Raw genomic sequence first — 26206 nt, forward strand, 5'->3', positions numbered from 1 at the left:
CGATTTCAGTTCCGAGTCAGGCGGGAGAAGTCGAGCCTGACTCGGATACGACTCGGATCGGGGGGGCTCGGGGGGGTTCGGATTTCAGAAATCCGAACCCGCTCATCCCTAGTTTAAAGGAGTAATAATCCCCAAATTAACAAATTTTCCCTCCAATTCCCAGATCTGCAGGGCTTCAGTGGGAAGCCCTGCTGACGAAACACTGGGCCTGATTCAGAGCTGGACGCTCTTTGAGAGCGCTCACTCTGAATCAGGGCGTCCTTTTTTTTTTTTAAAGACTGCCTCCTGGCCGCTCGCATAGCTGTGGGTGACCACCCACAGCTTATGCGAGCGGCTAGGAGATGGTCGCGATGGTCAAGACCATCGCGACCATCGTTCTTGTGACGAGACCCTTGTGGTAGGGTCTCGTGGCCGCAAGCCCTAGTGGACTTCCTGCTCTAATAGAGCAGGAAGTCCACCTACTGACATCATGAGTGATGTCAGTAGGGGCGCCCACAAACGGCAGGCGTTCCTGCAGTAACGCCTCCGTTTGCCCAGCCACCCCCCCTGCCCGCCTCCAAAACGGGGCAAGCTGTCAATCACCATCGACAGCTGGCCCTCTTTGGTGCGAGACCCGTAGCGACGGAACGCTCGTCGCTGGCCGGATCTCGCGCATGCGCAGTAGGGGACTATCGACCCGCTTGCGCTGTGTGTTCACGAGCGGGTCTGAATCAGGCCCATTATTCCTTAGCAGCAGGGGACGGTCCGCTGCGGCTCAGAGCATGCAAGCGCACACAAGGCTAACCAGCTAGAATGCCAGCCTTGGTGAGTGTGAATGTGATGCTGCAGGATTTTCTCTCTAATAGAGTCCTGCAGTGTCTAATAACAATCTCACACTATGCACATCAAGGTCATCATACATACGGCCTGATTCAGAGATGGACGCCGATATTTATACAGATTAAGCGTTTGTTGGCTATTGCGCATGCATGTAAGCCGCACTACCGCACCGGCAGCGATTGAATTGTGATCACGCTCACACAGAGGATCCACTCGCAAAGTGAGTGGCAGGTAGTCAGCGTTTGGGGCAAGTATTTGGGGGGTGGCAGGCGTAACACTGTTTTTTGATTGTCCATGATTCAGCCATCTGCATCCTTGCTCACAGCAGGAGAGCCCTCTGCGTGTCTGGAGACCCTCTATGTCTGCAGCAGCTTAGACTTACTCAGAAGGCTGACGGCCGCCTGATCTGCGTTCGATGTTTCCGATTTTGTGCGTGAGTGGCGGATGTGCGATGCGGTCAGTGAGCTTTGCTAAGCGCTGGACAGCGAGTGAGTCATTAGCATATTTTCTCAATTGCGATCCGTGAGAGATCTCAGCTGCGATGACATTTGCGTCCATCTCCAGTCCCATAGTCATTATATGTTGCCAAACTGACCGGCAGCATTTTATCTCCCACTTCTTGTTGGACCCTTCCGCTATAAAAAACCCAAAGAGTGATGGGGCTTACATGCGACCAGCCCAGCGGGCACTCTCACCCTCCGCTTGCCAACCCTAGGATGGTGGCTGTGGAATAACAGGCTTATCCTTCCAGGGCTTTTCAGTTTTCTTTCAATAATAATAACTTGAACAAACGATTAACAAATATCAAAGTATTTGAAAGAAGTGTAAAGATAACCAGTGGTACGGATTGGAGGAAGGCTGAAAACGTCAGCATTGCTATAGACACATTGAAATACCAAAACTGTAGATCACATCACTGTACGGTGCGAAGATTTGAGTATCACCAGATTCCTAATAGTTTAACCTCTTTCTCAAACTAAAACGCAACTTCCCAACTCACCCACATGCAAGTTACTGGCTGTGTGGATGGAGAAGACTCCTCTCTTAGGGGTAAATGTACAAAGCCTTGGACAGAGATAAAGTACCAACCAATCAGCTCCTAACTGTCATTTTTCTAACACAGCCTGTAAAGTGACAGGAGCTGACTGTTTGGTACTTTATCTCGATACACTTTATCTCTCTGTCAAGGCTTAGTACATCTCCCCTTTATTAGGCAGGATGTCTCACCCCCATTCACCCACAATATTATCCACCCATGCCAACCTCAGTGAACAGGAGCATGACTTTGCATTGATGCGAATATGGATCAATGCAAACTTGATGGTAGACCGGTCTCTTATTTTCCGTTACTCCCCTTCCAGATATGAAAAGTAGGCAAGTATGATTAATCTATATGGAAGGAGGTGTGTTATTGAGCTGTATAATATACAGCTTATAGACATAATAAATGGAGTGTCCAGCATGCTCTCCATCATTCTCTCACCATTTCACCCCTGTGCAGCGGGCTGCCATGTTAGCAGAGAGGTGCTACGCTAACTCAGACAGAGAGTGACTGACAGCTTGGCAGACTTGCTGTGAGTAAATGCCCAATGTTGATTGGTTGATTTATAGACAGGGGCAGGGCGAGTGATATATTGGAGCCTATCAGGAAACTATCCTAAAGATATGGGAGGAGCTACAGCTGTGGATAATGGATTGAGGGGATAATACTGCACTTTTTAACAGAGATTCAGTAACTGTGTCAGGGCTATTTCCGGCTGTAACATGGCGACCGTGCCGTGTCCGTGCTGTCTGAAAGGACGGCCGGTTCTCACCGGGAGGCAAAAATCAGGGCGTTTTTAAAATTTTAATAAGCATGTAAACAGATGGGTCCTTTCAGACGGCACTGACTCAATGTTAACGATAGGGGAAAAAACAAAACACACGGCAAATGCAGCACACACAGCACTAAACCGTTGTGTGTGAAAGGAAAATTTCCACTGGAAAAAAAAGCCCTGATTTTGTACGCCCGGTGAAAGCCGGCAGGTGTGAAATAGCCCTCAGGGTCACACTCAGGGATGGATTGGCCCACAGGGGTACAGGGAAAATCCCCAGTGGGCCCCACTGCCTAGGGGGCCACTCCCTCTTCAAGGTGTCAGGTTCCAGATGTCAAACTATAAATTGTTACTCTGTTAGATGGTCAGCTATCTGGTGGAGCAGTATCACTGATCAGTATGGGAGCTTCTATAGAAACTACACCAAGATTTGCCTACTGGCATCAGGGGTGACTGGCCACAACCCTTCCGGTGGATAACCTCACCCCTTAATCATGGGATCCTACCACTGCATTCACCCGGTGGTCACACTGAGCAGTGCATTTAAACTTCAAGATCCATATCTTTAAATTTAGGAGTTAATGGTCTGATAACAAATGGAGGAAAAAACATAAAACCAAGAAGAAGATAACCTTTAATTATAATATTTTGTAATTGTCCTCTCACAATCACTGTATAATATAACATGTGTACAGTACACCAGTGAAATTTACTTATGCAGACTAATAGTAAAACAATGTATAAAGGTGTGATAATCTATTACTGTTCCACCACCTACTCACCAAAACAACAGAGCCGCAGTAACAGCATACTGAAAGTCTTCCTGTCACGTTCAGTGGATTTTGTGGGTCTGGCCAATATTCACGAGGAATCAGCCTTCCATTTAATTAGGAACTAGTGACATCACTGAGGCATGATGCACACTGAACCTCATGCCTCATTGATGTTGCTAGTGAATCGAAAGGCTGATGGTGAGTTCATTCCACAGAATAGCCGACGTAACGTTGTGTAGGCAGCAGGTAAAGTACATAGAAGACGTTCCCCAATTTGACAGGCTATTCCCAAACAAATTCCCGAAAAAAAGAGATTACAGCCTGCATCCGGAAATGATGGGTTGAGACATGTAGGTGCCACTAAACGCAGGGTAAAGGGCTCACAGCAGCTGACATACAAATCTCTTAAAAATAAGTCTGTTTGGAAGAAAAACACATATTCACAGATTTATAATGCATCCAATAAGTCAGGTCTCATGAAATTACCATTTAAATAAGCAAAAACTCCATAACTAACGCCCTTTAATATGTTGTGTAAAATTAAATAAAATTGCACTTTTTTGAAAAATAGAATAAATGATTAAATTATTGCTTAAAGTCACTTGAGTAGCACCGCCATACAACCTGCGAAATATGTCCAAGTAGGGCTTTCATTTCTAAAAGGGAGCACCCAAATAAAACAATAAATATTATAAAAATGAAGGATTTTATTTTCAAGGACAGGACAATATTCAATTTATATTTAATATTATGTAACATATGAAAATTATTTTTTTGCCCATTACACTTCACCTTTAAATAAAGATCAAAGGGGTTATTTACAAACAAAATTCAAAAGTGCAAAAACCCATAGCAACCTATCTGAGGCTTCCACGCTTAGGCTCATTAGCGCAGAGGTGCGAAGCGCAAATACCATTTTTTTACATCATGTGTGATGTCTAAGTGCACCAGGTATTATTGGGAAGTGCATTAATTTGCAGGGCACGGTTCACTGTGGCTGCTGGGGTGGAGAAATTGCGCCACCCAGTGGGAGGAGTGGGCAGTGGAACAAAGATGTTCATTGCCAAAACTACTTAATGCCTCAATACGCAAAAGTTTCATTTTGCTGGGCAGTATTATTTAAATGAGATAAAAGTGTAGAAACGGTGCCTTTATTGAAAGTTCCCTAATGGAGCTCAGCATTTTCTGCCCATAAAAGCTCTTACAGATGTGTCCTTTTACATCCTTGCCGATCACGCTAAAAAAGTGCGCAAGCATCACGCCATGAGAACACCTGCAGCAGCGTACACTATGGCGCGCACTGTGTTCACACCCTGCATTCCTATGGAGTCGCGGGTGTGAACGCAGTGCACTTATCCTCTCGCGGGCGCACGCCTCACGCCATGCATGGCACGATTTGCTACGTACGCAGAAAAGATGTAGCAGGGTACATCTGTATGACCTGATTTTGAGTCAGATGCAAAGTCAGAAAGTAGACGCATCCTGCAATCATTAACAGCTCACGCATGACTGTGCATGTGCTGCGCCATGCAGCCGGTTTTGTGCCCGACTCAGAATGAGGCCCCTACTCTTTCCAGGTTATCTGAGGTGCCAGAAATCAGTTGTTGCCCTGTAATTTTAAGGGTGCACTCCTGTAGACGCCCTGCGACCAACGTAATAAAACACACACAAGTCACATAATAATAAGACATTCAAAATATCCCCTCTCAGCCCCCAAATAATTTAAGACATAAATTAAGCTAAAGGGGCCTGTATTTTAGAGGAAAAATCCACATGGCTGTGAAAGGCGCTAGTCAGACCGACGTCGCACTTGCACGCATAGAGAAAAAGTGCGGATCTGCGTATTTTTGATCTCATCGTGTAATTATTTGTTAAAGGAGACTGTAAAAACCTAAATGCTCATTGGTTGCTTTGGGTTGCTGCACATCTGTAGTGTGTTGGTAAATAAGCTCCAATGTTGCTCTCAATCTCTGTCCTTCGCTGCCGTAAGTGTTGCCACATTCGCATCACTTAGAAAGTGTTGCGCAATTTGTTTTGCGACACGATAATATATATATTTTTTTAAAAGTGCTGATGTGTTGATCACTTTGTAGCGGGTTGTTGTGTATCAGGTAACTGTTAGGACGACCCCGGACGCTTCTGATACTGGATTTTCAGTTTCTCTAGTTGCTCTTTGCAGCGGGAATGAGCAAGATTGAGGCTCTGGTTCTCCTTACTCAGGTCCTCGTATTCATCCGCTAAGTGAGCAACGTCTGAATTTTCTTTTTCAAATTGATCCAGCCTGGCCATCAGCTCTTTCCTACAAGGAATCAGACGACAGAAACATTATGTTTGACATTCATCTGCGTATCGCCAATAGCAACCATTTGTGTAGCGGGATAGTGTCTAAATATATCCGCACATTGTCTTTGCCATTTGGTGCAAGCATCCTTAAGTGTAGCCGATGCCACCGTGTTTTGGGGAAAGGGTAGATCAAACGGATACTGTGCTAAGGTTCAAGAATAAGCATCTTGCAGCTCATCAGGTGTCCTGTGATGTTGTGAGCCCGTCTTTTACTGACTGCATGGCTTTATACCAGCTTGTGCATGTGTTAGTATGGCAATGCTAAATTTCGCTCATTCTGGATAACAAAAGTGGGCAGATCAGGGTGTTTCTTTCTGCACTGGATATTATTTATATAATGGGACACTAGAAATTTTGGGGGAAAAAAACAACTGACCCGTAGCCCTTTAAATAGAACCAAACAGACTTCATTATTGGTGTGGCCTCTATTGGTGTGGCCCTTATAGTAGGCGAAGGCTGGATAAGCATGAGTATATGTAAGATTACTGGTGTTTTGCTGTATGGCTGGCTATGACAGCCTTGTTGCTGGGCAGTTTATAGTGCTGGCTGGTCAGATGTTTGTTTGAGCCAATGATATTGCTTGAGGTAGTGGTCGGTTTATATGGGCTCGTTTGCATGAAGACAGCCTCTTTGGTTATAGATCTTTGAAACCCACCATCCCACCCATTAATGAATTTTGTGTCACACTAACCTTTCTTTTCCCAAATTAGGGGAGGCGCAGCATGGTGGGAGTACGCTGCAGCCCAGTGGCTTTATGTGGCGCAAGATAACTTTTGTGGGGGCACTTGCCTTCGAAGAACCTGGCGAATTTGTCCTTCTCCATGGGCGCTTTTGTACGGAAGCGTCTCGGATTGATCCAGGAGGGAAGTGGGACTCTCACATTGTTAGTGCGCCTTGAGGGGGGGCGTGTCAGTCATTCCCCGAGTACTTGAGTGAGGTGAAAGCTAGAACTGAGTCTGCAGCGTCTCTTGCCACCCTGGTTAGGTTAATTAATTAATTATAAATAACAGCTGTGATCTTTTTAGCCAAGCTATTGTTGTCTGTGTCGTTATTTATTAGCTTAAGTTAAGTAATCTTAACAAGGTTGTTAAGGGTTAGAAGCAATAAACCAATGTATTTCTTATTGAAACCACTGTAGTACAGATTAAAAAAATTATTAAAATGATAAAAACAACAATCATTAGGGGTTTAGATATGATGACCACACTTTCAGATGAAACAAGATAATAATAATAATAATATCACAATACAAAAAAGTTAGTTCATATAAGGACGGAATGCATCAAACATCGCATTTTGGATGCAATGCACCCCGCCATTGATCGCACGCATACCAGTGTTCAGTAACGCCATATACACGAGCATTTAAGCAAAGGACAGCTCTCCTGATAAGAGCTGTCCTTTGTGGTGTGAGGACTTCTGGGTTTATGACCCAAATGTCCTTCGGCGTCATTCTGCACATGTACGTCCGTCAGCCAGCGCATGCGCGAGCAGCGGGGCACCCTGGGAGGAATCCTATTGGATCCCTCTCTGGGAAATCTCAGAAAAAGATTGGATTCTATTAGGCATCTATAGATGGTGCATATGCGGAATGCGGGCAAACCTCTAAAAAACTACATTTTCGGAGGTTTGGTGATAATGCATCCCATTCAAGATCTTTTTCGTTTGGATCTGGTCCCACACTTTCTCCCTTGTGCAAACTTCTTACAGTAGAGTGTAAATCGCCTGTAGAAATAATCTCTCCAAATCGATTCTCTCTCAGATCTGCTTTTTTCAGGTATATATTTTATTTATTTGTCTTTGATTCCACTTCTGTACTCTGTATATTATATTCTCCTTTCCTGACAGACAGGAATCCTGCATTGACCATGGCCTCTACAGTACCTCCAGCTTATACCCCTTTCTCACACAGCCAAAAAACTGGGTTTTTGCACATGAACACGCATTGACCTGAGTACCTCATTCAGAGTCTCTCGGTAGCGCTGTGCGCTCGCTAGCAGCCCGATGGTTTGCATATGCGCCTGCTTCATTCTGCACGTGTGCGAACTACTCTGTGCGATCGCAGGCCGCTCGCTTGCCCAGCAAAGACAGCCCAGTGAAATGAGTGACAGGAGAGGCCGTTTGTGGGTGCTAATGGGCAGGACACTAATAACAGGGGAGTGGAGGTGCGAACGCAGGTGTGCCTGAGTGTTTCAACGCCGTTTTAGAGGCATGCATAATTAACACGCAGCGTCATAGTACACGTCACATGCCTGTTTTTTACACTGAAGTCCTCGCAGTGCTTGCGGTAGGGTAAGGCAACCACAAGCGCTGCGATCGCTTCCGATTGTCCTCGATGTACCAATGTTCTAATGCACTTCCTGGAGATGACGTGTGTTGGTGGGCGGCTCTGCCTGTGAGATTGGGCGTACGCTGGCTGCTCGCTAAGACATGGTGTGCGTGCTTATGCCTTGGCGAGCGATCGCTTCCTGTGGCGTCACTTTGACAAATTTGCATACGGTGGGGGCGAGCAATCGCATCTAACGAGAGACTCTGAATGAGGTCCTGAGTACGTCTTATGTGTGAAAGGTCCAACCTGGGTTGACAGTCCAGAGTCCGCGACTCTGGTCACTATCAGCGTTTTTCCCGGGATCTGCAACCCGGGTCCACGACCCGGCACAAGTCTGAAAGATGCAACCCAAGTCTTGATGACTAAAAGTAAATTGATTGGCCGGGGACAGCAGGGTCTTCTGGCATTCAGTAGGCTCTTTGAGATGATGTAATCTCCAAGTGCCTACTGAATGCCGGAAGACCCTGGTCACTGGAAGACCTGGGTCCAGTGTGAATGGTGACGACCCGGGTATAACCCACGTCGTCACCCATGTGTGACAGGGGCAACCCTGACTTCACCCATGCTCAATGTCCTGGGTCCGAGCTGTGTTGAAAGCAGGATTTTAGGTCTGAAAGGGGTATTAATGTCACCTATGAAGATTTTCTCATTCAGATCCTTATTCTTTGGAAACTTGATCTCTTGAGGCTGCTCACAGCCTGGGAGCCCAGTGATGGGTTACTACAAACTTTGCTGTATATAATCCTCTCCATGGGACTTCTCGAGACACATGCCAAGCAACCCGAGGAGGCCCAGTTTCCAAAGATCAAGGATCTGAACAAGAAAATCTTGATCTAACATAGGTGACATCACTAAGCTGGAGGTAGATGCCATGGTCAATATCATTTATTTAACATGGGAGCCAGCACTTGTAGTGCCCGATATTGTGGTTTTATAAGTGAAGGTTTGCAGCACTGCATGCTGGGACTACAAGTGTCACAAGTGCAGATACTACATATGAACATTTTCACACCGGAATGCATGCACCAGCCAGGGGTACCAGGAGTTGCCCAGTGCTGCTATTTAGCATTGGTCCACACCAGTGGTAGCCAACCCTGGTCCTGAAGAGCTACCAACGGTGCATGTTTTGCAGGTCTCCTCACAGAATCACAAGTGATATAATTAGCTCCACCTGTGGATCTTTTCAAATGTGTTAGTTAGTAATGAATACACCTGTGCACCTGCTGGGTGACCTGGAAAACGTGAACTGTTGGTAGCTCACGAGGACCAAGGTTGGCTACCCCTGGTTCAAACTCTCTAGGTGCGGATGGGAATGCTATCTCTACCTAGGCACACCCTGTCCAATGTAAAGGTGCCTGTCTAAAGACACCACTTGTCAGTGTTCCTAATACTACACCCCTCATTAAAAGAACTTCTTAGTGCACTTGACTGCCATAAAGTCACCCTACGAAGCCTAAGTTATGTAAACCTTAAACTACTTACTTCCTTTCTTCTAGGAGCGTGATTTCTCTCTTCACCTGGTGGTACTCCTCCGCGATTTTGCAGTGCTGTTTAAACACCTGCATGGACTCCTTGGAAGTGTTACATGGCGGAAGAGGCTGGAAGCAAAGATGAATGATGCATTAATGTAGGACAATGGCAGTCTAGAGAGGAGAGTAGTATACAGGTATTTAAGCCTTTCTTATTTATTTTCCTTGTTCTCTGGTGGTATGGGGGATGGGGCATTTCACTGAAGGTAATGGAAGAAGATGTATCTCACTACTGCCCCCATGCTATATTAAGATTCTGTGAGATACATTGTGAAAATATGAGGTACAGTTTACTGAAAAGCAGTATAGTACTATGGGCCTCATTCAGAGGCGGTCGGAGGATGCAAGCGGTCGCTCAGAAACTGGGTGGCCACTTGCATCCTGACCGCCCGCCTCTGTTGTGGTCGTTAGGCTGTGAGTTAACACCCACAGCTCTAACGACCGCTCCGGTGATGGTCGCGATGGTCAGAGACCACCGCGACCATCGGGGCTTACAACGAGACCCTAGGGTAGGGTCTCACTTGTCGTAAGCCCCGGAGAGCTTCTGGCTCTGTCTGAGCCGGAAGCTCTCCACTGACATCACTAGTGATGTCAGTGGGGCCGCCCCCAAACGGTAGGCGTTCCCCGTTTGGGTTGCCATCCCCCTGGCCCGCCTTCCAAACGGGGCGAGCTGTCAATCAACATCGACAGCTCGCCCCCTTTGGATCGAGACCCGCTACGACCGGCGCTGTCGGTCGTAGCGGGTCTCACGCATGCGCACGACGGCGCCGGCGCCATCGTGCGCATGCTCTGTAGGGGGCCATCGACCCGGTCCGAGCGCATCGGCGCTAACGACCGGGTCTGAATGACCCCCTATATCACTATGGCCCCTATGTATTAATAACCGTGGTAGTGCTGCCATTATTAACAAACCTGACTGCAGCGAGAATGGTCCTTTTGTACAAAGTTAGATGCGATTGCTCGCTCCCGGCGTATGCAAATTCGGCTAAGTGACGTCAAGACATCCGCTCGCAGGACAAGTCATAAGCACGCCTACTATGTCTTGGCGAGCGATCACTTTGTGTATATATAAGCCCAATAGCGTGTCTAGAGACGCCCACTAGCGCACGTCATCTCCAGGAAGTGTGTGTAAACATTGGTACATCGAGGACCATCGGAAGGGATCGCAGCACTTGTGGTAGACTCTACCCACCAGCAAGCACTGCGAGCAGTTCAGTGTAAAAACCAAGTGACGTATACTCTGACGCTTCTTTGCTAATTATACAAACCCACAAAACTCCGTTTTGACAGCCAGACACGCCTGCGTCCACAGCACCACTCCCCCGTTCACAAGCACCTTCCCCTGTTACCACCCACAAACGGCACATTCTGTCACTCAAAGTAGCGGCCAGTCTGTGTACTACGAGTGGTCGATTTCCCCTCGCAAATACTGGCTTGCGCATGCGCACTGCAAATTATACGCATGCGCACATTGCAAAACCTCGTCTGAATCAGGCCCTATGCCCATTATGTACTGAACATGTCCACAGGGACTGCACTTTATATAAAGCGCTGGCCCTGTGAATACTTCCCGGCACATTGGAGAATTGGACAATGTCTGACACCGCGCATGCAGCATACAGTGTCAGTTTCTGAGAACCTTCAGTAGTGGGCGAGGCTGAATCTTTTTTTTTTTTTGGAGTATCCTTAGATGCTACCATCATGTGCACCATCGAAACTTGCACCAGCGGCAGGTGCAGAATCTCCATCAGAATATGGCCTCTACTGTAAGTGATCCCACACATTGCTGAGACTGTACGCCTCAATTGCTACTGTGATTCTGGGCCTGATTCAGAGCCGGATGCTCTGACCAGAGCGCTTGCTCTGAATCAGTGCCCTCCTACCTAAAAATGGAGCGGCCTCCTGGCCGCTCGCATAGCTGTGGGTGACCACCCACAGCATATGCGAGCGGCCAAAAAGATGGTCGCGATGGTCGACGAGACCCTGCGGTAGGGTCTCGGTGACCGCAAGCCCTGGAGTGATTTTGGCTCAAAATCACTCCCACTGACATCACTAGTGATGTCAGTGGGGCCGGACCCAGACGGTAGGCGTTCCCCACCAAAGGGGTCGTGCTGTCAGTCACCATCGACAGCACGCCCCCTTTGGTGCGAGACCCGGAGCGACAGCTTGGCTGTCGCTGTCCGGGTCTCGCGCATGCGCACGATAGAGCTCCCTCCGTCGTGCGCATGCGCATTGGGGTAACATCGACCCGCTTGCGAGCGTCCTGTGCTCGCGAGCGGGTCTGAATGACCCCCTCTGTGTGTAAACACCGTGGGACTCATGCACTGTGAAACTTTTTAACTATTTAGATGCATACGCAGTTGAAAAATCTAGGCCATTTATGCAATATCGGCATTGCGTGCGACTCACAAGTCACAATCAGGCCCTTTGTGTCGATTTCTATTGCCTTTTTAAATACAGCACTCATTGGATCTTTAGTAAATACGTCCCTAAATATCAGAAATTTCAATAAAAAACACAATTTAAATGCAACCCCCAGACAGGTGATAAATAGCTGGGGAAACTTAGCAGGCCATGAGTTTCCTGCCTTCTTTATAATCCACAATTATCCCTATGATTGCTCATACTTGCCAACATTCCGAGTGGGGTATGCCAATGATCGGAGGTGCAGAGGACATGTCGCCATGAGTTGCATCATCACTGTCCCCGCCTCTCAACGCCACCATTGTCATATTGAGCAGGGAGGGCAGGACGACCACAAGGCAAATGTGCCATCTAGCCCTCGGACTGCCCCCTGCACTTGGGAAGTGGGCTGGATACAGGAACTTGGTCTACTCCACTGGTCCTACTTGAGTGCTCCCCGAAATTTGAGAGTCTCTTGGACATTCCGGGAAAATAGGTAATTATGTGTTAGCGGGTGTTGGCATGACATGTGCCCCCATAAGGAAATCTCCTTAGCATGACTTGCCATCCGTGCTTACCTGAAGCTGCTGGTCTAGATCTGGGAAGGAGAGGGGAAAGGCAGTCTCTGCAGACGATTCATCTGTAAAGAGAAAAGATCGTGAAACCGCACTTTGCAAAATGAGTTCTGCCCAGAATATTTTCAATTAAAGTGATGTTGTGCTGGAGCTTGGCTTACTGTATTATGTAAAACAAAAGATGTTCTGTATCGCTATGCAATACTAATTATACAATAGTAGTCCCAAGTCCTAACTAGGGGTGTGCACCGGCCACTTTTCGTGTTTTGTGTTTTGGATCTGGATTGGTTTTGCCAAAACCACCCTTCCGTGTTTTGGGTTTTGTGTTTTGGATCTGTATTTTTTTTTAAAAAAGCATAAAAACAGCTAAAGTCACAGAATTTGTGGGTTTTTCTGGTCCTATGCTATTATTAACCTCAATAACCTTAATTTCCACTCATTTCCAGTCTATTCTGAACACCTCACACCTCACCATAGTGTTTTTATGTCCAAAAGGTTGCACCGAGGTAGCTGGATGACTATGCTAAGCGACACGAGTGGGCGGCACAAACACGTGACCCATCTAGGAGTGACACTGCAGTGGCAGACAGGATGGCAGTTAGAAAAACTAGGCCCCAAACTGTACATAATGCAAAGAAAAAAAAGAGGTGCAAGATGGAATTGTCCTGGGGCCCTCGCACCCACCCTTATGTTGTATAAATAGGACATGCACACTTTAACAAACCAATCATTTCAGCGCCAGGGTCTGCCACACAACTGTGGCTGAAATGATTGGTTCGTTTGGGCCCCCACAAAACAAGCTGGCAATTAATGTGTCCCTGCACAAACTGGCTCTACGGAGGCAAGATGTCATCCTCATCCTCCTCATCCACCGATTCCTCACCCTCTTCAGTGTGTACATCCTCATCCTCACAAAGTATTAACTCGTCCCCACTTGAATCCACCACTACAGGTCCCTCTGTACCTTCTGGAGGCTGGTCTCCCTGGAAGAGCTGATAATTCATTTTGATGAACATCATCTTCTCCACATTCTGTGGAAGCAACCTCCTACGCCTTTCGCTGACAAGGTTCCCGGCTGCACTAAACACTCTTTCAGAGTACACACTGGAGGGGGGGCAACTCAGGTAAAATAGAGCCAGTTTGTACAGGGGCCTCCAAATTGCCTCTTTTTCCTGCCAGTACAGGTATGGACTGTCTGACATGCCTACTTGGATGCTGTCACCGATGTAATCCTCCACCATTCTGTCAATGGTGACAGTATCATATGCAGTGACAGTAGACATGTCAGAAATTGTTGCCAGGTCCTTCAGTCCGGACCAGATGTCCAAACTTGGTCCTGCCTGCCCTGCATCACCGCCAGCGGGTTGCTTAGGATACCTAAGTTTTTTCCTGGCAGCCCCAGTTGCGGGAGAAAATGAAGAAGGAGCCGTTGACGTGTCACGTTCCGCTTCAGCTGACAGTGTGTTCACCAGCAGGTCTTTGCACCTCTGCAGGCTTGTGTCGGCCGGAAAGAGAGACACCACATAGGCTTTAAACCTAGGATTGAGCACGGTGGCCAAAATGTAGTGGTCTGATTTCAACAGATTGACCACCCTGGAATCCTGGCAAAGCGAATGAAGGGCTTCATCCACAAGTCCCACATGCCGAGCGGAATCGCTCCGTCTTAGCTCCTCCTACACTTTCTCCAGCTGCTTCTGCAAAAGCCTGATGAGGGGAATGACCTCACTCAAGCTGGCAGTGTCTGAACTGACTTCACGTGTGGCAAGTTCGAAGGGCTGGAGAACCTTGCACAACACGGAAATCATTCTCCACTGCGCTTGAGTTAGGTGCATACCCCCTCCTTTGCCTATGTCATAGGTGGATGTATAGGCTTGTATGGCCTTTTGCTGCTCCTCCATCCTCTGAAGCATATAGAGGGTTGAGTTCCACCGTGTCACAACCTCTTGCTTCAGGTGATGGCGGGGCAGGTTCAAGAGTGTTTGCTGGCGCTCCAGTCTTCGGCACGCAGTCGCTGAATGGCGAAAGTGCCCAGAAATTTTTCGGGCCACCCAAAGCGTCTTCTGCACGCCCCTGTCGCTTTTCAGAAAATTCTGCACCACCAAGTTTATTGTGTGAGCAAAACATGGGACGTGCTGGAATTTGCCCAGATGTAATGCCCGCACAATATTGGTGGCGTTGTCAGATATCACAAATCCCCAGGAGAGTCTAAGTGGGGTAAGCCACTGGGCGATGATTTCCCTCAGTTTCTCTAAGAGGTTGTCGGCGGTGTGCCTCTTACTGAAACCGGTGATACACAGCGTAGCCTGCCTTGTAACGAGCTGGCGTTTCTGAGATGCTGCTACTGGTGACGCTGCTGCTGTTGCTGCGTAAGGTGATACATCTACCCAGTGGGCTGTCACAGTCATATAGTCCTTAGTCTGCCCTGTTCCACTTGTCCACATGTCCGTGGTTAAGTGGACATTGTGTACAACGGTATTTTTCAGGACACTGAGGACACTTTTTCTGACGTTTCTGTACAGTCTCGGTAACGCCTGCCTAGTGAAGTGGAATCTAGACGGGATTTGGAACCGGGGACACACTACCTCCATCAATTGTCTAAATCCCACTGCACTAATGGCGGATACCGGACGCACGTCTAACACCAACATAGCAGTCAAGGCCTCAGTTATACGTTTTGCTTCAGGATGACTGCTGTCGTACTTCATCTTCCTCGCTAAGGACTGTTGGAGGGTCAATTGTTTAGTAAAAGTAGTGGTGTTCCTACTTCCTCTCTGGGATGATGAACGACTCCCAGCAGCAGCAACAGCAGCAGCAGTAGGCGTAGCAAAGCAGGATCCTCCGGAGGAATCCCGGATAGGAGAGTCAGTCATGCCAGTGACATGGCCTGCAGGACTACTTCCGATCCTGACTAAGGAGAAAATTGACGAGGAGGGAGTTGACGGTGTGGTTTGCAGGCGCTTGGATACAACAGGACAACGGGATTTAGGTGTCCCTGGACTGCTTACGGTCTTAGCCAAAGTTTCTGAACTTGACAGTAACTTTTTATGAACGCGCTGCAGGTGCCGTATAAGGGAGGATGTTCCTAGGTGGTTGACGTCCCTACCCCTACTTATTTCACCTTTACATATGGTACATATGGCAAGACAGTTGTTGTCCAGATTTGGATAGAAATATTGCCAGACCAAAGAGGTGGAATGTTTGGTCTTCTGCCCAGGCATGACCGTGATGGGCTTTTTCATCCCACGGACAACAACTGTCTCCCCCGGAGCCTGATTTAAACAAACCACATCACCATCAGAATCCTCCTCGCCAACTTCCTCCTCAGCGCCAGCTACACCAGTATCCTCATCCTGTTGTACTTCAACAGTGACATCTTCAATTTGCATATCAGCAAGTGGACTGTGGGTGCTCCTTTCAGCACTTGCAGGGGGCGTGCAAATGGTGGAAAGAGCCACCTCTTCCCGTCCAGTGCTGGGAAGGTCAGGCATCGCAACCACCACCACACTTGGACTCTCCTTGGGGATTTGTGATATCTTCTTAGAAAGCACAGTTCTTCGCTGTGCTTTTGCCAGCTTAACTCTTTTGATTTTTTTAGTGGGAGGAGGGCTTCCATCGTCATGTGAAGCTGAACCACTAGTCATGAACATACTAGGGATCGACCTTAGCCGTTCCTTGCCACTCCGTGTCGTAAATGGCATATTGGCAAGTTTACGTTTCTCTTCAGCTGATTTAAATGTCTTTTTCAAGGTCATTTTCCTGAACTTTGCCATTTGGGATTGTATGTGCCCTCTACTATGACATTGGGCATCGGCCTTGGCAGACGACGTTGATGGCATGTTATTGTCTATGTCATGACTAGTGGCAGCAGCTTCAGCACTAGGAGGAAGTGGTTCTTGATCTTTCTCTATTTTATTTTTATCGGAGAAAGCTTGGTCCTCCATTCATGTTATATCAATTTGATATATACGTGCGGCTAAACACAGAAAATAATTTTTTTTTTGGTTTGGACTGGAGTGTACTTTCGGGGGTTACAGCACCCTTAACGGTCAAGCCAGCCGGCCCTTTACTTATGACACAGGCGCACGCTTGGCACTACTTTGTTGATGCACGTGCGGCTACTGCGCACACAATTCACAAACACAGAAAATAATTTTTTTTTGGTTTGGACTGGAGTGTACTTTCGGGGGTTACAGCACCCTTAACGGTCAAGCCAGCCGGCCCTTTACTTATGACACAGGCGCATGCTTGGCACTACTTTGTTGATGCACGTGCGGCTACTGCGCACACAATTCACAAACACAGAAAATAATTTTTTTTTGGGTTTGGACTGGAGTGTACTTTGGGGGTTACAGCACCCTTTAACGGTCAAGCCAGCCGGCCCTTTACTTATGACACAGGCGCACGCTTGGCACTACTTTGTTGATGCACGTGCGGCTACTGCGCACACAATTCACAAACACAGAAAATAATTTTTTTTTTGGTTTGGACTGGAGTGTACTTTCGGGGGTTACAGCACCCTTAACGGTCAAGCCAGCCGGCCCTTTACTTATGACACAGGCGCACGCTTGGCACTACTTTGTTGATGCACGTGCGGCTACTGCGCACACAATTCACAAACACAGAAAATAATTTTTTTTTTGGTTTGGACTGGAGTGTACTTTCGGGGGTTACAGCACCCTTAACGGTCAAGCCAGCCGGCCCTTTACTTATGACACAGGCGCACGCTTGGCACTACTTTGTTGATGCACGTGCGGCTACTGCGCACACAATTCACAAACACAGAAAATAATTTTTTTTTTGGTTTGGACTGGAGTGTACTTTCGGGGGTTACAGCACCCTTAACGGTCAAGCCAGCCGGCCCTTTACTTATGACACAGGCGCACGCTTGGCACTACTTTGTTGATGCACGTGCGGCTACTGCGCACACAATTCACAAACACAGAAAATAATTTTTTTTGGGGTTTGGACTGGAGTGTACTTTGGGGGTTACAGCACCCTTTAACGGTCAAGCCAGCCGGCCCTTTACTTATGACACAGGCGCACGCTTGGCACTACTTTGTTGATGCACGTGCGGCTACTGCGCACACAATTCACAAACACAGAAAATAATTATTTTTTTGGTTTGGACTGGAGTGTACTTTGGGGGTTACAGCACCCTTTAACGGTCAAGCCAGCCGGCCCTTTACTTATGACACAGGCGCACGCTTGGCACTACTTTGTTGATGCACGTGCGGCTACTGCGCACACAATTCACAAACACAGAAAATATATTATTTTTTTAGCACTTGGGGGGAGCACCCCTGATGGACAGAGCACCCCCTGGACAACACTACAGCACCCCTTTAGGACTGGGACACTGCACAGGACTTTGGAGTGGACACAGCCTCTATGGAGAACTGACTGCACAACACAGTCCAGCCAGCCCCTATGGACTTTGAAGTAGTGGACACATCCCCTATTAACAACAGCAGCACAGCACAACACAGCCAGCCCCTATGGACTTTGAAGTAGTGGACAACAGCAGCACTACACTACACTACACTACACAGCCCTAACTCCCACCCTTCCTCTTCACTGTCCACAGCCGAGTGAGAAAATGGCGCCGACGCGGGTACCTTATATAGGATCCAAAACCCGCGAGACTCGGAAGGCGGGATGATGACGTTTTGCCTCGATTTCAGATCCGAGTCAGGCGGGAAAAGTCGAGCCTGACTCGGATCGGACTCGGATCGGGGGGGCTCGGGGGGGTTCGGATTTCAGAAATCCGAACCCGCTCACCCCTAGTTTCAACCTTGTGTACTAGAGAGCGCCGGAACGTGCAAACACTGCAATGCCCACTTTCGGTCCACGTGCACACTGCAATACCGCGAGTGGTTCTGGACAATCCACCGTTGCGTGCACCATCGCCACTTGCACCTCCTTATGGCAGGTGTAGTGTCTCCTTCTAAAAATGGAGGCATTCAGCATATGAGAACGCAGCCGCTGTCCCTGACACGCACACGAAACTCCCATAAGACGCCCACGAGACAAATCTTCTTGCGTTCACTTCAGGCCATCTCCCAGCCACTACCCAGGAACGTCCATGGTTTTCCCTCTCCAAATCCCATACCAGCGGTCCCATATGCAACAGCACATTTGTCCATACACAGGGTAACACATGCACTGTAGGAATCCCAGAATATTTAGCACAGACGCGGAAGCAAATAATCGCTCAACTCCGTCAACATAGTTATTACGTGCACTTGCATTAAGTTGATATTCGAATGACTTATAATTATCACATGCTGTATTGTATTGGCCACTCCCAGAATAAGGTATAAAATGATCCTCCTATAAATCCTGTGTAGGGTGTATTCTTCTTTTCAAAGAAAAAGAAAGAAAATAAGAAAAGGGGAGACAATTTTTTGGGTATGACAAATGATTCCTCATCCAGAAGTATTTTTACAAGTAGTAATACACAGTAATTACAGCAAAAAGTGACAGCATGATTTCACAGATGAAAGGACAACATAGCAGGACTTAGATAAGGATTAACAGCAACATTAAGGGACAAGACTAAACAAGATGATAAAAGGATATTAGCTTTCTATTTCTTGACTATTAATATCAGTTATGACAGCTATGGCTCACTGCTATTTTATCGCTGGTAAATTTAACTCTCTCCAAGGCACAAATTGCCACCTTTAAAAATAGGTGAAAGTTCTAAAAGTGGAGGAATGAATCACGCGTTGCTGGGGGAGACTCCATCTGCCTCCTCCAGCTACTTAGTACGCACTTTGCCAAGTCGTTTTAGTGCAGTTTTTATTTTTATTTTCCTTTAGCGCAGAGATTGGCACTGTGGGTAGTGTCATCATCCATCACACTGTTGCCACTATGGTGGATAATTGCATTGGTGTAATCTTAACTCATGGTGCTTGAACAGTTCCGAAAAACTTGCAGGTCTAAAATATGTTTCTGTAGAAGCACAATATTCTAGATCAGTGTTGGCTAACCTTAACACTCCAGCTGTTGTGGAACTATATATCCCAGCATGCCCTGCCACAGTTTTAGCATGCCCTAATAGCAAAACTGTAGCAGTGCATGCTGGGTTATGTAGTTCCATAACAGCTGGAGTGTCAAGGTTAGCCAACACTGTTCTATAGCAATGTATAAAGCTATGGGGTCTATGGGCCTGATTCAGAGCCGCTCGTAAGCGGCTGCTCGTTCGCTCTGAGTTATGTTCACACAACTGCGCGTGCATATGGGTCGTAATGCGCATTCGCAAACCAGTCATTGCGGTCGGAAATCGTGTGCACGCAAAACAGTGAGGGGCTGCTAATTTGATTGACAGAATGTACCGTTTGTGGGTGGTAACAGGGGAAGGTATTTGAAAACGGGGGAGTGGAGATCCGAATGCAGGCGTGCCTAATGGTCAAAAGGGCGTTTAATGGGAGTGCATAATTAGTAAAGGAGCATCGACCACGTCACTTGGTTGTCTTTTAGCCTGAACTGCTCGCAGTGATAGCGGTAAGAAAAACCTACCACAAGCACTGCGAGCAGTTCAGATGCCTTTTGATGTACCCGATTAATCTAATAAATACCGGAGATGACGTGTGTTGCGAACGGCAATGGGGCGTCTTTACAAAATGGCGAGCGCGTTTTTAGTTTGCTCGCTCAGACATAGAGGCGTCAACAAACCGCAAAGAGCGAGCGCTCAATTTAAATAGCCAGCCCCTTTTTTGGAACGACCATCCGCAAATAGCGTCCGGCTCTGAATCAGGCCCTATGTGTACTAAGCCTTGGGGGTCTATGTGTACTAAGCCATGGGAATCTATTTACTAAGCTGTGTTAGGAGATAAAAGGCCATATTCAATTTGAGGCAAAAAGCCGTTTCCGCGTGTTTTTGGCGAAAACTTTTTGCTGAAGACGTCATTTTCGCCTGTTTTGATTTTACTCCGTATTCAATTTGAAAGTCAATGCAATGTAATAGGCGGAAAAGTTTAGCCTATGAATAGGAGGTCGGAAAAAACTGAAGAATTTGGGTTTTGGGGTGCAACGTTGCGGGAACCCCCATGCAGCCTTCAGACAGTCCCCCAAAGGTAAACTGTGTCAAAAAATAAAAAAAAAACACTTAAGAACACCCAAAAAAATCACTTTGAATCTGGGGGCGTAAAAAAAAAAGTTGGGGTACAAAGTTAAAAACTAGCGAACTTTACTCTGAGGGGGTCCCCAAGTGGTTTTTTCATTGCAGGGGCTTGCGGCAGGTGGATTTTTCACGATTTTTTCAACTTTACTTTAGCAACTTTTAAATATGCTGACCCCCATTTTCATGTACCCCATATTTGTTGGGATAAGTTATTTTCAACAAAAAAAACCTCCTAAATACTATTCTGCACCAATTATACAAAAACGCTATTTAGCAGCTATTGAGCCCGTTTAAAAACACCAAATACCTTCAGCAAGCCAAATCGGGGGTAACCATCGCTAACCCCCATGTCAGAGCATCTTTTGGGGGGTGTCAGGCTGATTTCCCCAAATCTGACAGGACTTTCTGCCTGTTCAAGTTTCGGGTGGTCCCGTTTTCGCCTACTTTGAAATTGAATACAGGGTAAAGCGGGCACGTGCGCGATACTTTTCCGACTACAAAACAGGCGAAGTAGGTGGAAAGTCCGGGGAGGCGAAGAAGTATCGCGGGTCCGTTGTAATTGAATTTGGCTCAAAGTGACCGGTGATAAGGTACCAGCCAATCAGCTCCTAACTGCCATTTTTCAAACACAGCCTGTGACATGGCAGTTAGGAGCTGATTGGCTGGTGCCTTATCACCGTTCACTTTATCTCATAACACAACTTAGTAAATAGACCCCTTAAATGAGAGTTTTTAGAAGTGGAGATGTTGCCCAGAGTGATCAATCAGATTCTACTTAACATTTATCTAGCACCTTATAGAAGATAATAGCTTGAATCTGATTGGCTGCTCTGGGCAACAAATCCACTTCTAAAAACCCCGCACTTTAGTAAATACACCCCATAAAGTGGAGGGAGATAATGTAACAACCAATCAGCTCCTAACTGTCACTTTACAAGCTGTGTTTGAAAAATGGCAGATAGGAGCTGATTGGTTGGTACTTTATCTCCCTCCGCTCTAACCTTTCTCCAAGGCTTAGTATATAGGGGCCTATTTACTAAGCCTTGAATGGAGATAAAGGCCCTGATTCAGAGCCGCTCGTAAGCGGCCGCTCGTTCGTTCTGACCGATGTTCGCACATCTGCGCATGCGTACGGATTTTAATACGCATGCGCGAACCAGTCAGTGCGGCCGAAAATCGTTTGTTCGCTATATAGCGAATGCCTGCTATTTTGAGTGACAGAGGAAGGCGTATGTGGGTGGTAACAGGGGAAGGTGCTTGAAAACGGGGGTGTGGAATTAGATCGCAGGCGTGCTTAAAGGTCAAAACGGGCGTTTTAAGGGAGTGCATAATTAATACAGCAGCATCATTGACCACGTCACTTGGGTTTTTTTTACTCCGAACTGCTCGCAAAATAGCGGTTGAAAAAACCAGCCACAAGAATAGCGAGCAGTTCATACGCTGTTCGATGTACTCGATTAATCTAATAAATAGTGGACATGACGTAGGATGCGAGCGGCCAGGGGGCGTATTTTTCAAAATAACAACCGCACGTTTTGCTCGCTCGTTCAGACTTAGAGGTGTGAACAGACCGCAATTAGCGAACGGTTTCAGTTGAATAGCCACCCCTTGTTTTAGAACGAACGACCGCAAATAGCGAGCGGCTCTGAATGAGGGCCAAAGTCTACAGAGATAAGGTACCAACCAACCAGCTCTTGTCATTGTCAGTGTGGTAAGGAGGTGGGGTAGAAATACTTTTGTCAAAGGTGATTGTGAATATGTTGAGGTTGGTCCATGGCCTGGGCCTTGGAAGTTCCTAAACTTAGAAGTCAGGGAGAGTGGGTGTAGCCGAAGCTGGTCTGGCCAGCACAGTCATGCCATAAGTTTCAGGACATCATGCTGCTCATCAATATTATACCCAACAGTGCCCCTCACTCACAATCATATGGGCAGTGCTGATAAATATAACCTTCAGTGTACTCCATTATACCAGCAGTGGCCATCATTATCATAACCAGCGAAGCTCACCATTGTGCCAGCAGTGACATCCATTATACCAGAAGTGCCCGTCTTTACTGTAACCTGCTGGAGTCATCATTGTACTGTATGCTAAAGTGATAACCATTATACATTACTAGGGGGCCCTTCATTATTATAACCTGCGGTGTCCAACTATATTCCTCCAATGATTGCCATGACACCAGCAGTGACAGCTTTTTTGACAACTTTTTTTTGCCAGCAGTACCCACCATTATACCAATAATGCCCACCGTTGACAGGGGCATGCATTCCAAGCCTAGAGCCAGCTTAGCTTGAGAGCAGGCAACGGCGGGACCGGGACAGGCAGACTGCGCCTTTGCTCTTGCTACCGCGATTGGAGCTCTCAGCTCAGCTCAGATCGGACGGCAGCTAATACAGCCAGCAGCAGCGGGAGCAGAGATAGTGGGGGCAGTGGGCAGCAGTATCGGCAGCTGGTCAAGATGGAGGTTGTGGGAAGTGAAGGATGGTCAGTAACAATCACGGTTCCTCACAAATGAACAGAAAATGCTCATAAATATGGGTCTATATAATATAAATAAGTATTCCAGATATTCTTTTATTTTACCAGGTCAGCAGCTAAGGGATATTGTCCCCCTTTGCAGTGATGCTGAGGGGGACAAATGTCCCTTTGTGTGGCCATTGGTGCCTTATTTTGAGACTGTGTGGCCACACCTCCCCGGGACTTGGCCACGCCCTCCAGCAACCGGGCCTCTTTCAGCTGTCAGTGCCCCTGACTGCTACTACTACAACTATCACTACCACTGCCAACAACAATACTAATTATAATACTTATCTATATAATAATCCGCTAAGGTCTGTCCTGTCTCTAACATGCATGCGCAGTGGTAGCCGAGGCTTGCGCCACCCTCCAACAGCTCCCACTACAGTTAGCACCGGGTCAGACTTGGACGGTGGGCCACTCTGCGCAGGGAGGGGGGCGGGACAGAGCAGAGGCAGAGGCAGGGCGGACTGAGGTGTTGTAGGTTCAGGGGTGTATCTATAATGGGTGCACCCTGCACCCGTTTATTAAATACTTACCATTCTAGAGTCCCACGTCAGCGGTACCATCACTCTACAAATCGCCTGGAAAATGGCTGCCACGGCCATTTTCCCAGCATTTTCTGCAGGCGCAGTATGGAATTCACTGGGAACATGGCTGCCGCGTCATTCCCCCAGCAACCTGCGCATTTGCAGTAGACTCTGTCATAGCACTACTCTAGTGCCTGAAGTCTGCTGTGCTCAGTGCGCTGCCAGCCGTCGGGCAGGGAGGTGGGGGCCCCTGGACGGAGACTGCACACGGGCCCCCTGCCCAGGTTTCCATAAACTAGTAATTGTAATAATAACTAGTACACACTCTGCACGACCGCATTTTTTCTGAATACTGATCTAAAATGATTCTGGCTGGGATGTACTAAGGTTGCGGTGACCATTCCTCCAGTCACCGCAACCTTATTAATCGCGAAAACAGGGTTTCTACCGCATTTTCCTTTAGTACATCTTGCCCTCTGGGCTTGATTCAGACCCAAGCGCTGAGCACTCGCAACCGGGTCGATGGTGGCCCACAATGCATGTGCACGATGGAGCCGGCTCCGTCGTGCGCATGCGCGAGACCCGGCTAGCGACGGGCAATCCGTTGCTCTGGGTCTCGTACCAAAGGGTGCGAGCTGTCGATGTTGAGGGATGGCTGCCAACGGAGGCGTTCCCGAGGGAACGTTTGCTGTTTGGGGCGGCCCCACTGACATCACGAGTGATGTCAGTGGAGAGCTTCCAGCTCTGTTAGAGCCGAAAGCTCTCTGGGGCTTGCGATGAATGAGACCCTACCACAAGTTTCTTGTCGCAAGCCCAATGGTCTTGACCATCGCGACCATCATCCTGTCCGCTCGCTATAGCTGTGGGTGGTCACCCACAGCTATGCGAGCAGCCAGGAGGCCGCACACAAAAAAAACAAAAACGCTTTTATTCAGAGCGAGCACTCGCAAGCGGGTTGATGTTGCCCAAGTGCGCATGCACACGACGGAGGCGGCTCCGTCGTGCGCATGCGCGAGACCCGAATAACGACGGCCAAGCCGTCGTTATGGGTCTCGCACCAAAGGGGGCGTGCTGTCGACGGTGATTGACAGAAAGCCCCCTTTGGTGGGCGTGCCGGGGGCGTGGCTGCCCAGACGGAGACGTTCCCATAGGAACGCCTACCGTCTGGGGCCGGCCCCACTGACATCACTAGATAGAGCCAAAAGCACTCCAGGGCTTGCGGCAGATGAGACCCTACCGCAAGAGTCTCGTCACAAGCCCATCGCGACCATCATTTTTGCCGCTCGCTTTTTGGAGCGGCCAGGAGGCCGCTCCAAAAAGTAAGAGGGACAGCCCTGATTCAGAGCGAGCGCTCTGTCAGAGCGTCCGGCTCTGAATCAGGGCCTCTGTCCCTATTGACTTTCTTTATTTTGTTCTTCACTACATAGAACATAAATGTGTGAATGACTTTTAGTGTTTTTCAGGTTTGACCTTGCTGAAAGTCTCCTTATTTTTACACTTTGAGCCATCTTCAATCTCACAGTAAAACCATGACTGGAAGGAATTCACAGTACTAATAAAGTCTATGCACAGCAACGTTATAGCGTAAATCAGTAATTTATTGCGTAATTAGTTCCCTGAACAGGCTGGAAGAGCACTTTATAAGCACAAAACAACTGAGTCAATGGCTCCAAAAATAGCCCGATCGCTATGCCGAGCATTATTGCATTCCATAGTACATTTCATAATGGGCTTGTCCGAGCGTCTATTGAACAGCTGCAATTTATATTTTAAGCTCAGTCATTCCAAGACATCTTTAAAGCTAGGTGCGAATACAGTGTCATGGAAATGTCTTAATGGGCCGGTGGCCACTGCGGCGCAGCCTAATTTGAGAAGGTGATAGACTTGCAAGATAAAATCATATATCAACAGCGATGAAGGCTCATTTGCTTTATGCAGTATGTGCAAAAGTCTTTCCTGAAAGTCCAAGGGGTTTATTTACTAAACAGCGGCTTTAAAAGTCACCGGTTAGTGCCGTGTTTTTGCGTGGCGGAATTTAATACAGCAATGTTATTACAGTAGGTGGGAAACCGGGATTGCGGTTTTAAATTCTTCATGCATTCTTTGAAGAGCTGCCTTTTAGTAAATAAACCGCTATGACATTAAGGAGGAACTACTACAAAAACTGCAACGTTATAATAATATTAATTATAATAATAATAATAAAAATAATTGACATTAATTAAGTTAATTGCACTTTTACAATTGAAATAAAAAAAATTTAGGTTTTCACATAGGGACTGATCCGAATCCGCACATGCAGATGCCATCGCAGCTGCGATATGTCACGGATCGCCACTGCTAAAATATGCTAATGGATCACCCGCCATCCACTGCTTCAAATTGTCGAGCACAGATCAGGCTGCCATCCGCCTTCTGAGCAAGTCTAAGCTGGCGCAGACACAGCGT

At 47.4% G+C, this 26206-nt stretch overlaps 1 protein-coding gene across 1 annotated transcript in view; it reads right to left on the reverse strand.

Annotated features, from left to right (window-relative positions):
• Nucleotides 1–3256: 3256 nt before the first annotated feature.
• Nucleotides 3257–26206, reverse strand: part of MAP3K7CL (MAP3K7 C-terminal like) — a 70199-nt gene continuing 47249 nt past the window's right edge. Inside the window, exons 3-5 of the mRNA XM_088481699.1 lie at nucleotides 12589–12650; nucleotides 9561–9676; nucleotides 3257–5705 (exon numbers count right to left, since the gene is read on the reverse strand). Of these exons, the coding sequence (XP_088337825.1) occupies nucleotides 5525–5705; nucleotides 9561–9676; nucleotides 12589–12650 (359 nt within the window). The 3' untranslated portion in view covers nucleotides 3257–5524. The remainder of the gene's footprint in view (nucleotides 5706–9560; nucleotides 9677–12588; nucleotides 12651–26206) is intronic.

The sequence above is a fragment of the Taudactylus pleione genome, unplaced genomic scaffold (assembly GCF_031769625.1).
Source record: "Taudactylus pleione unplaced genomic scaffold, aTauple2 ptg000276l, whole genome shotgun sequence".
In the NCBI taxonomy this organism is placed as follows: Eukaryota; Metazoa; Chordata; class Amphibia; order Anura; family Myobatrachidae; genus Taudactylus; species Taudactylus pleione.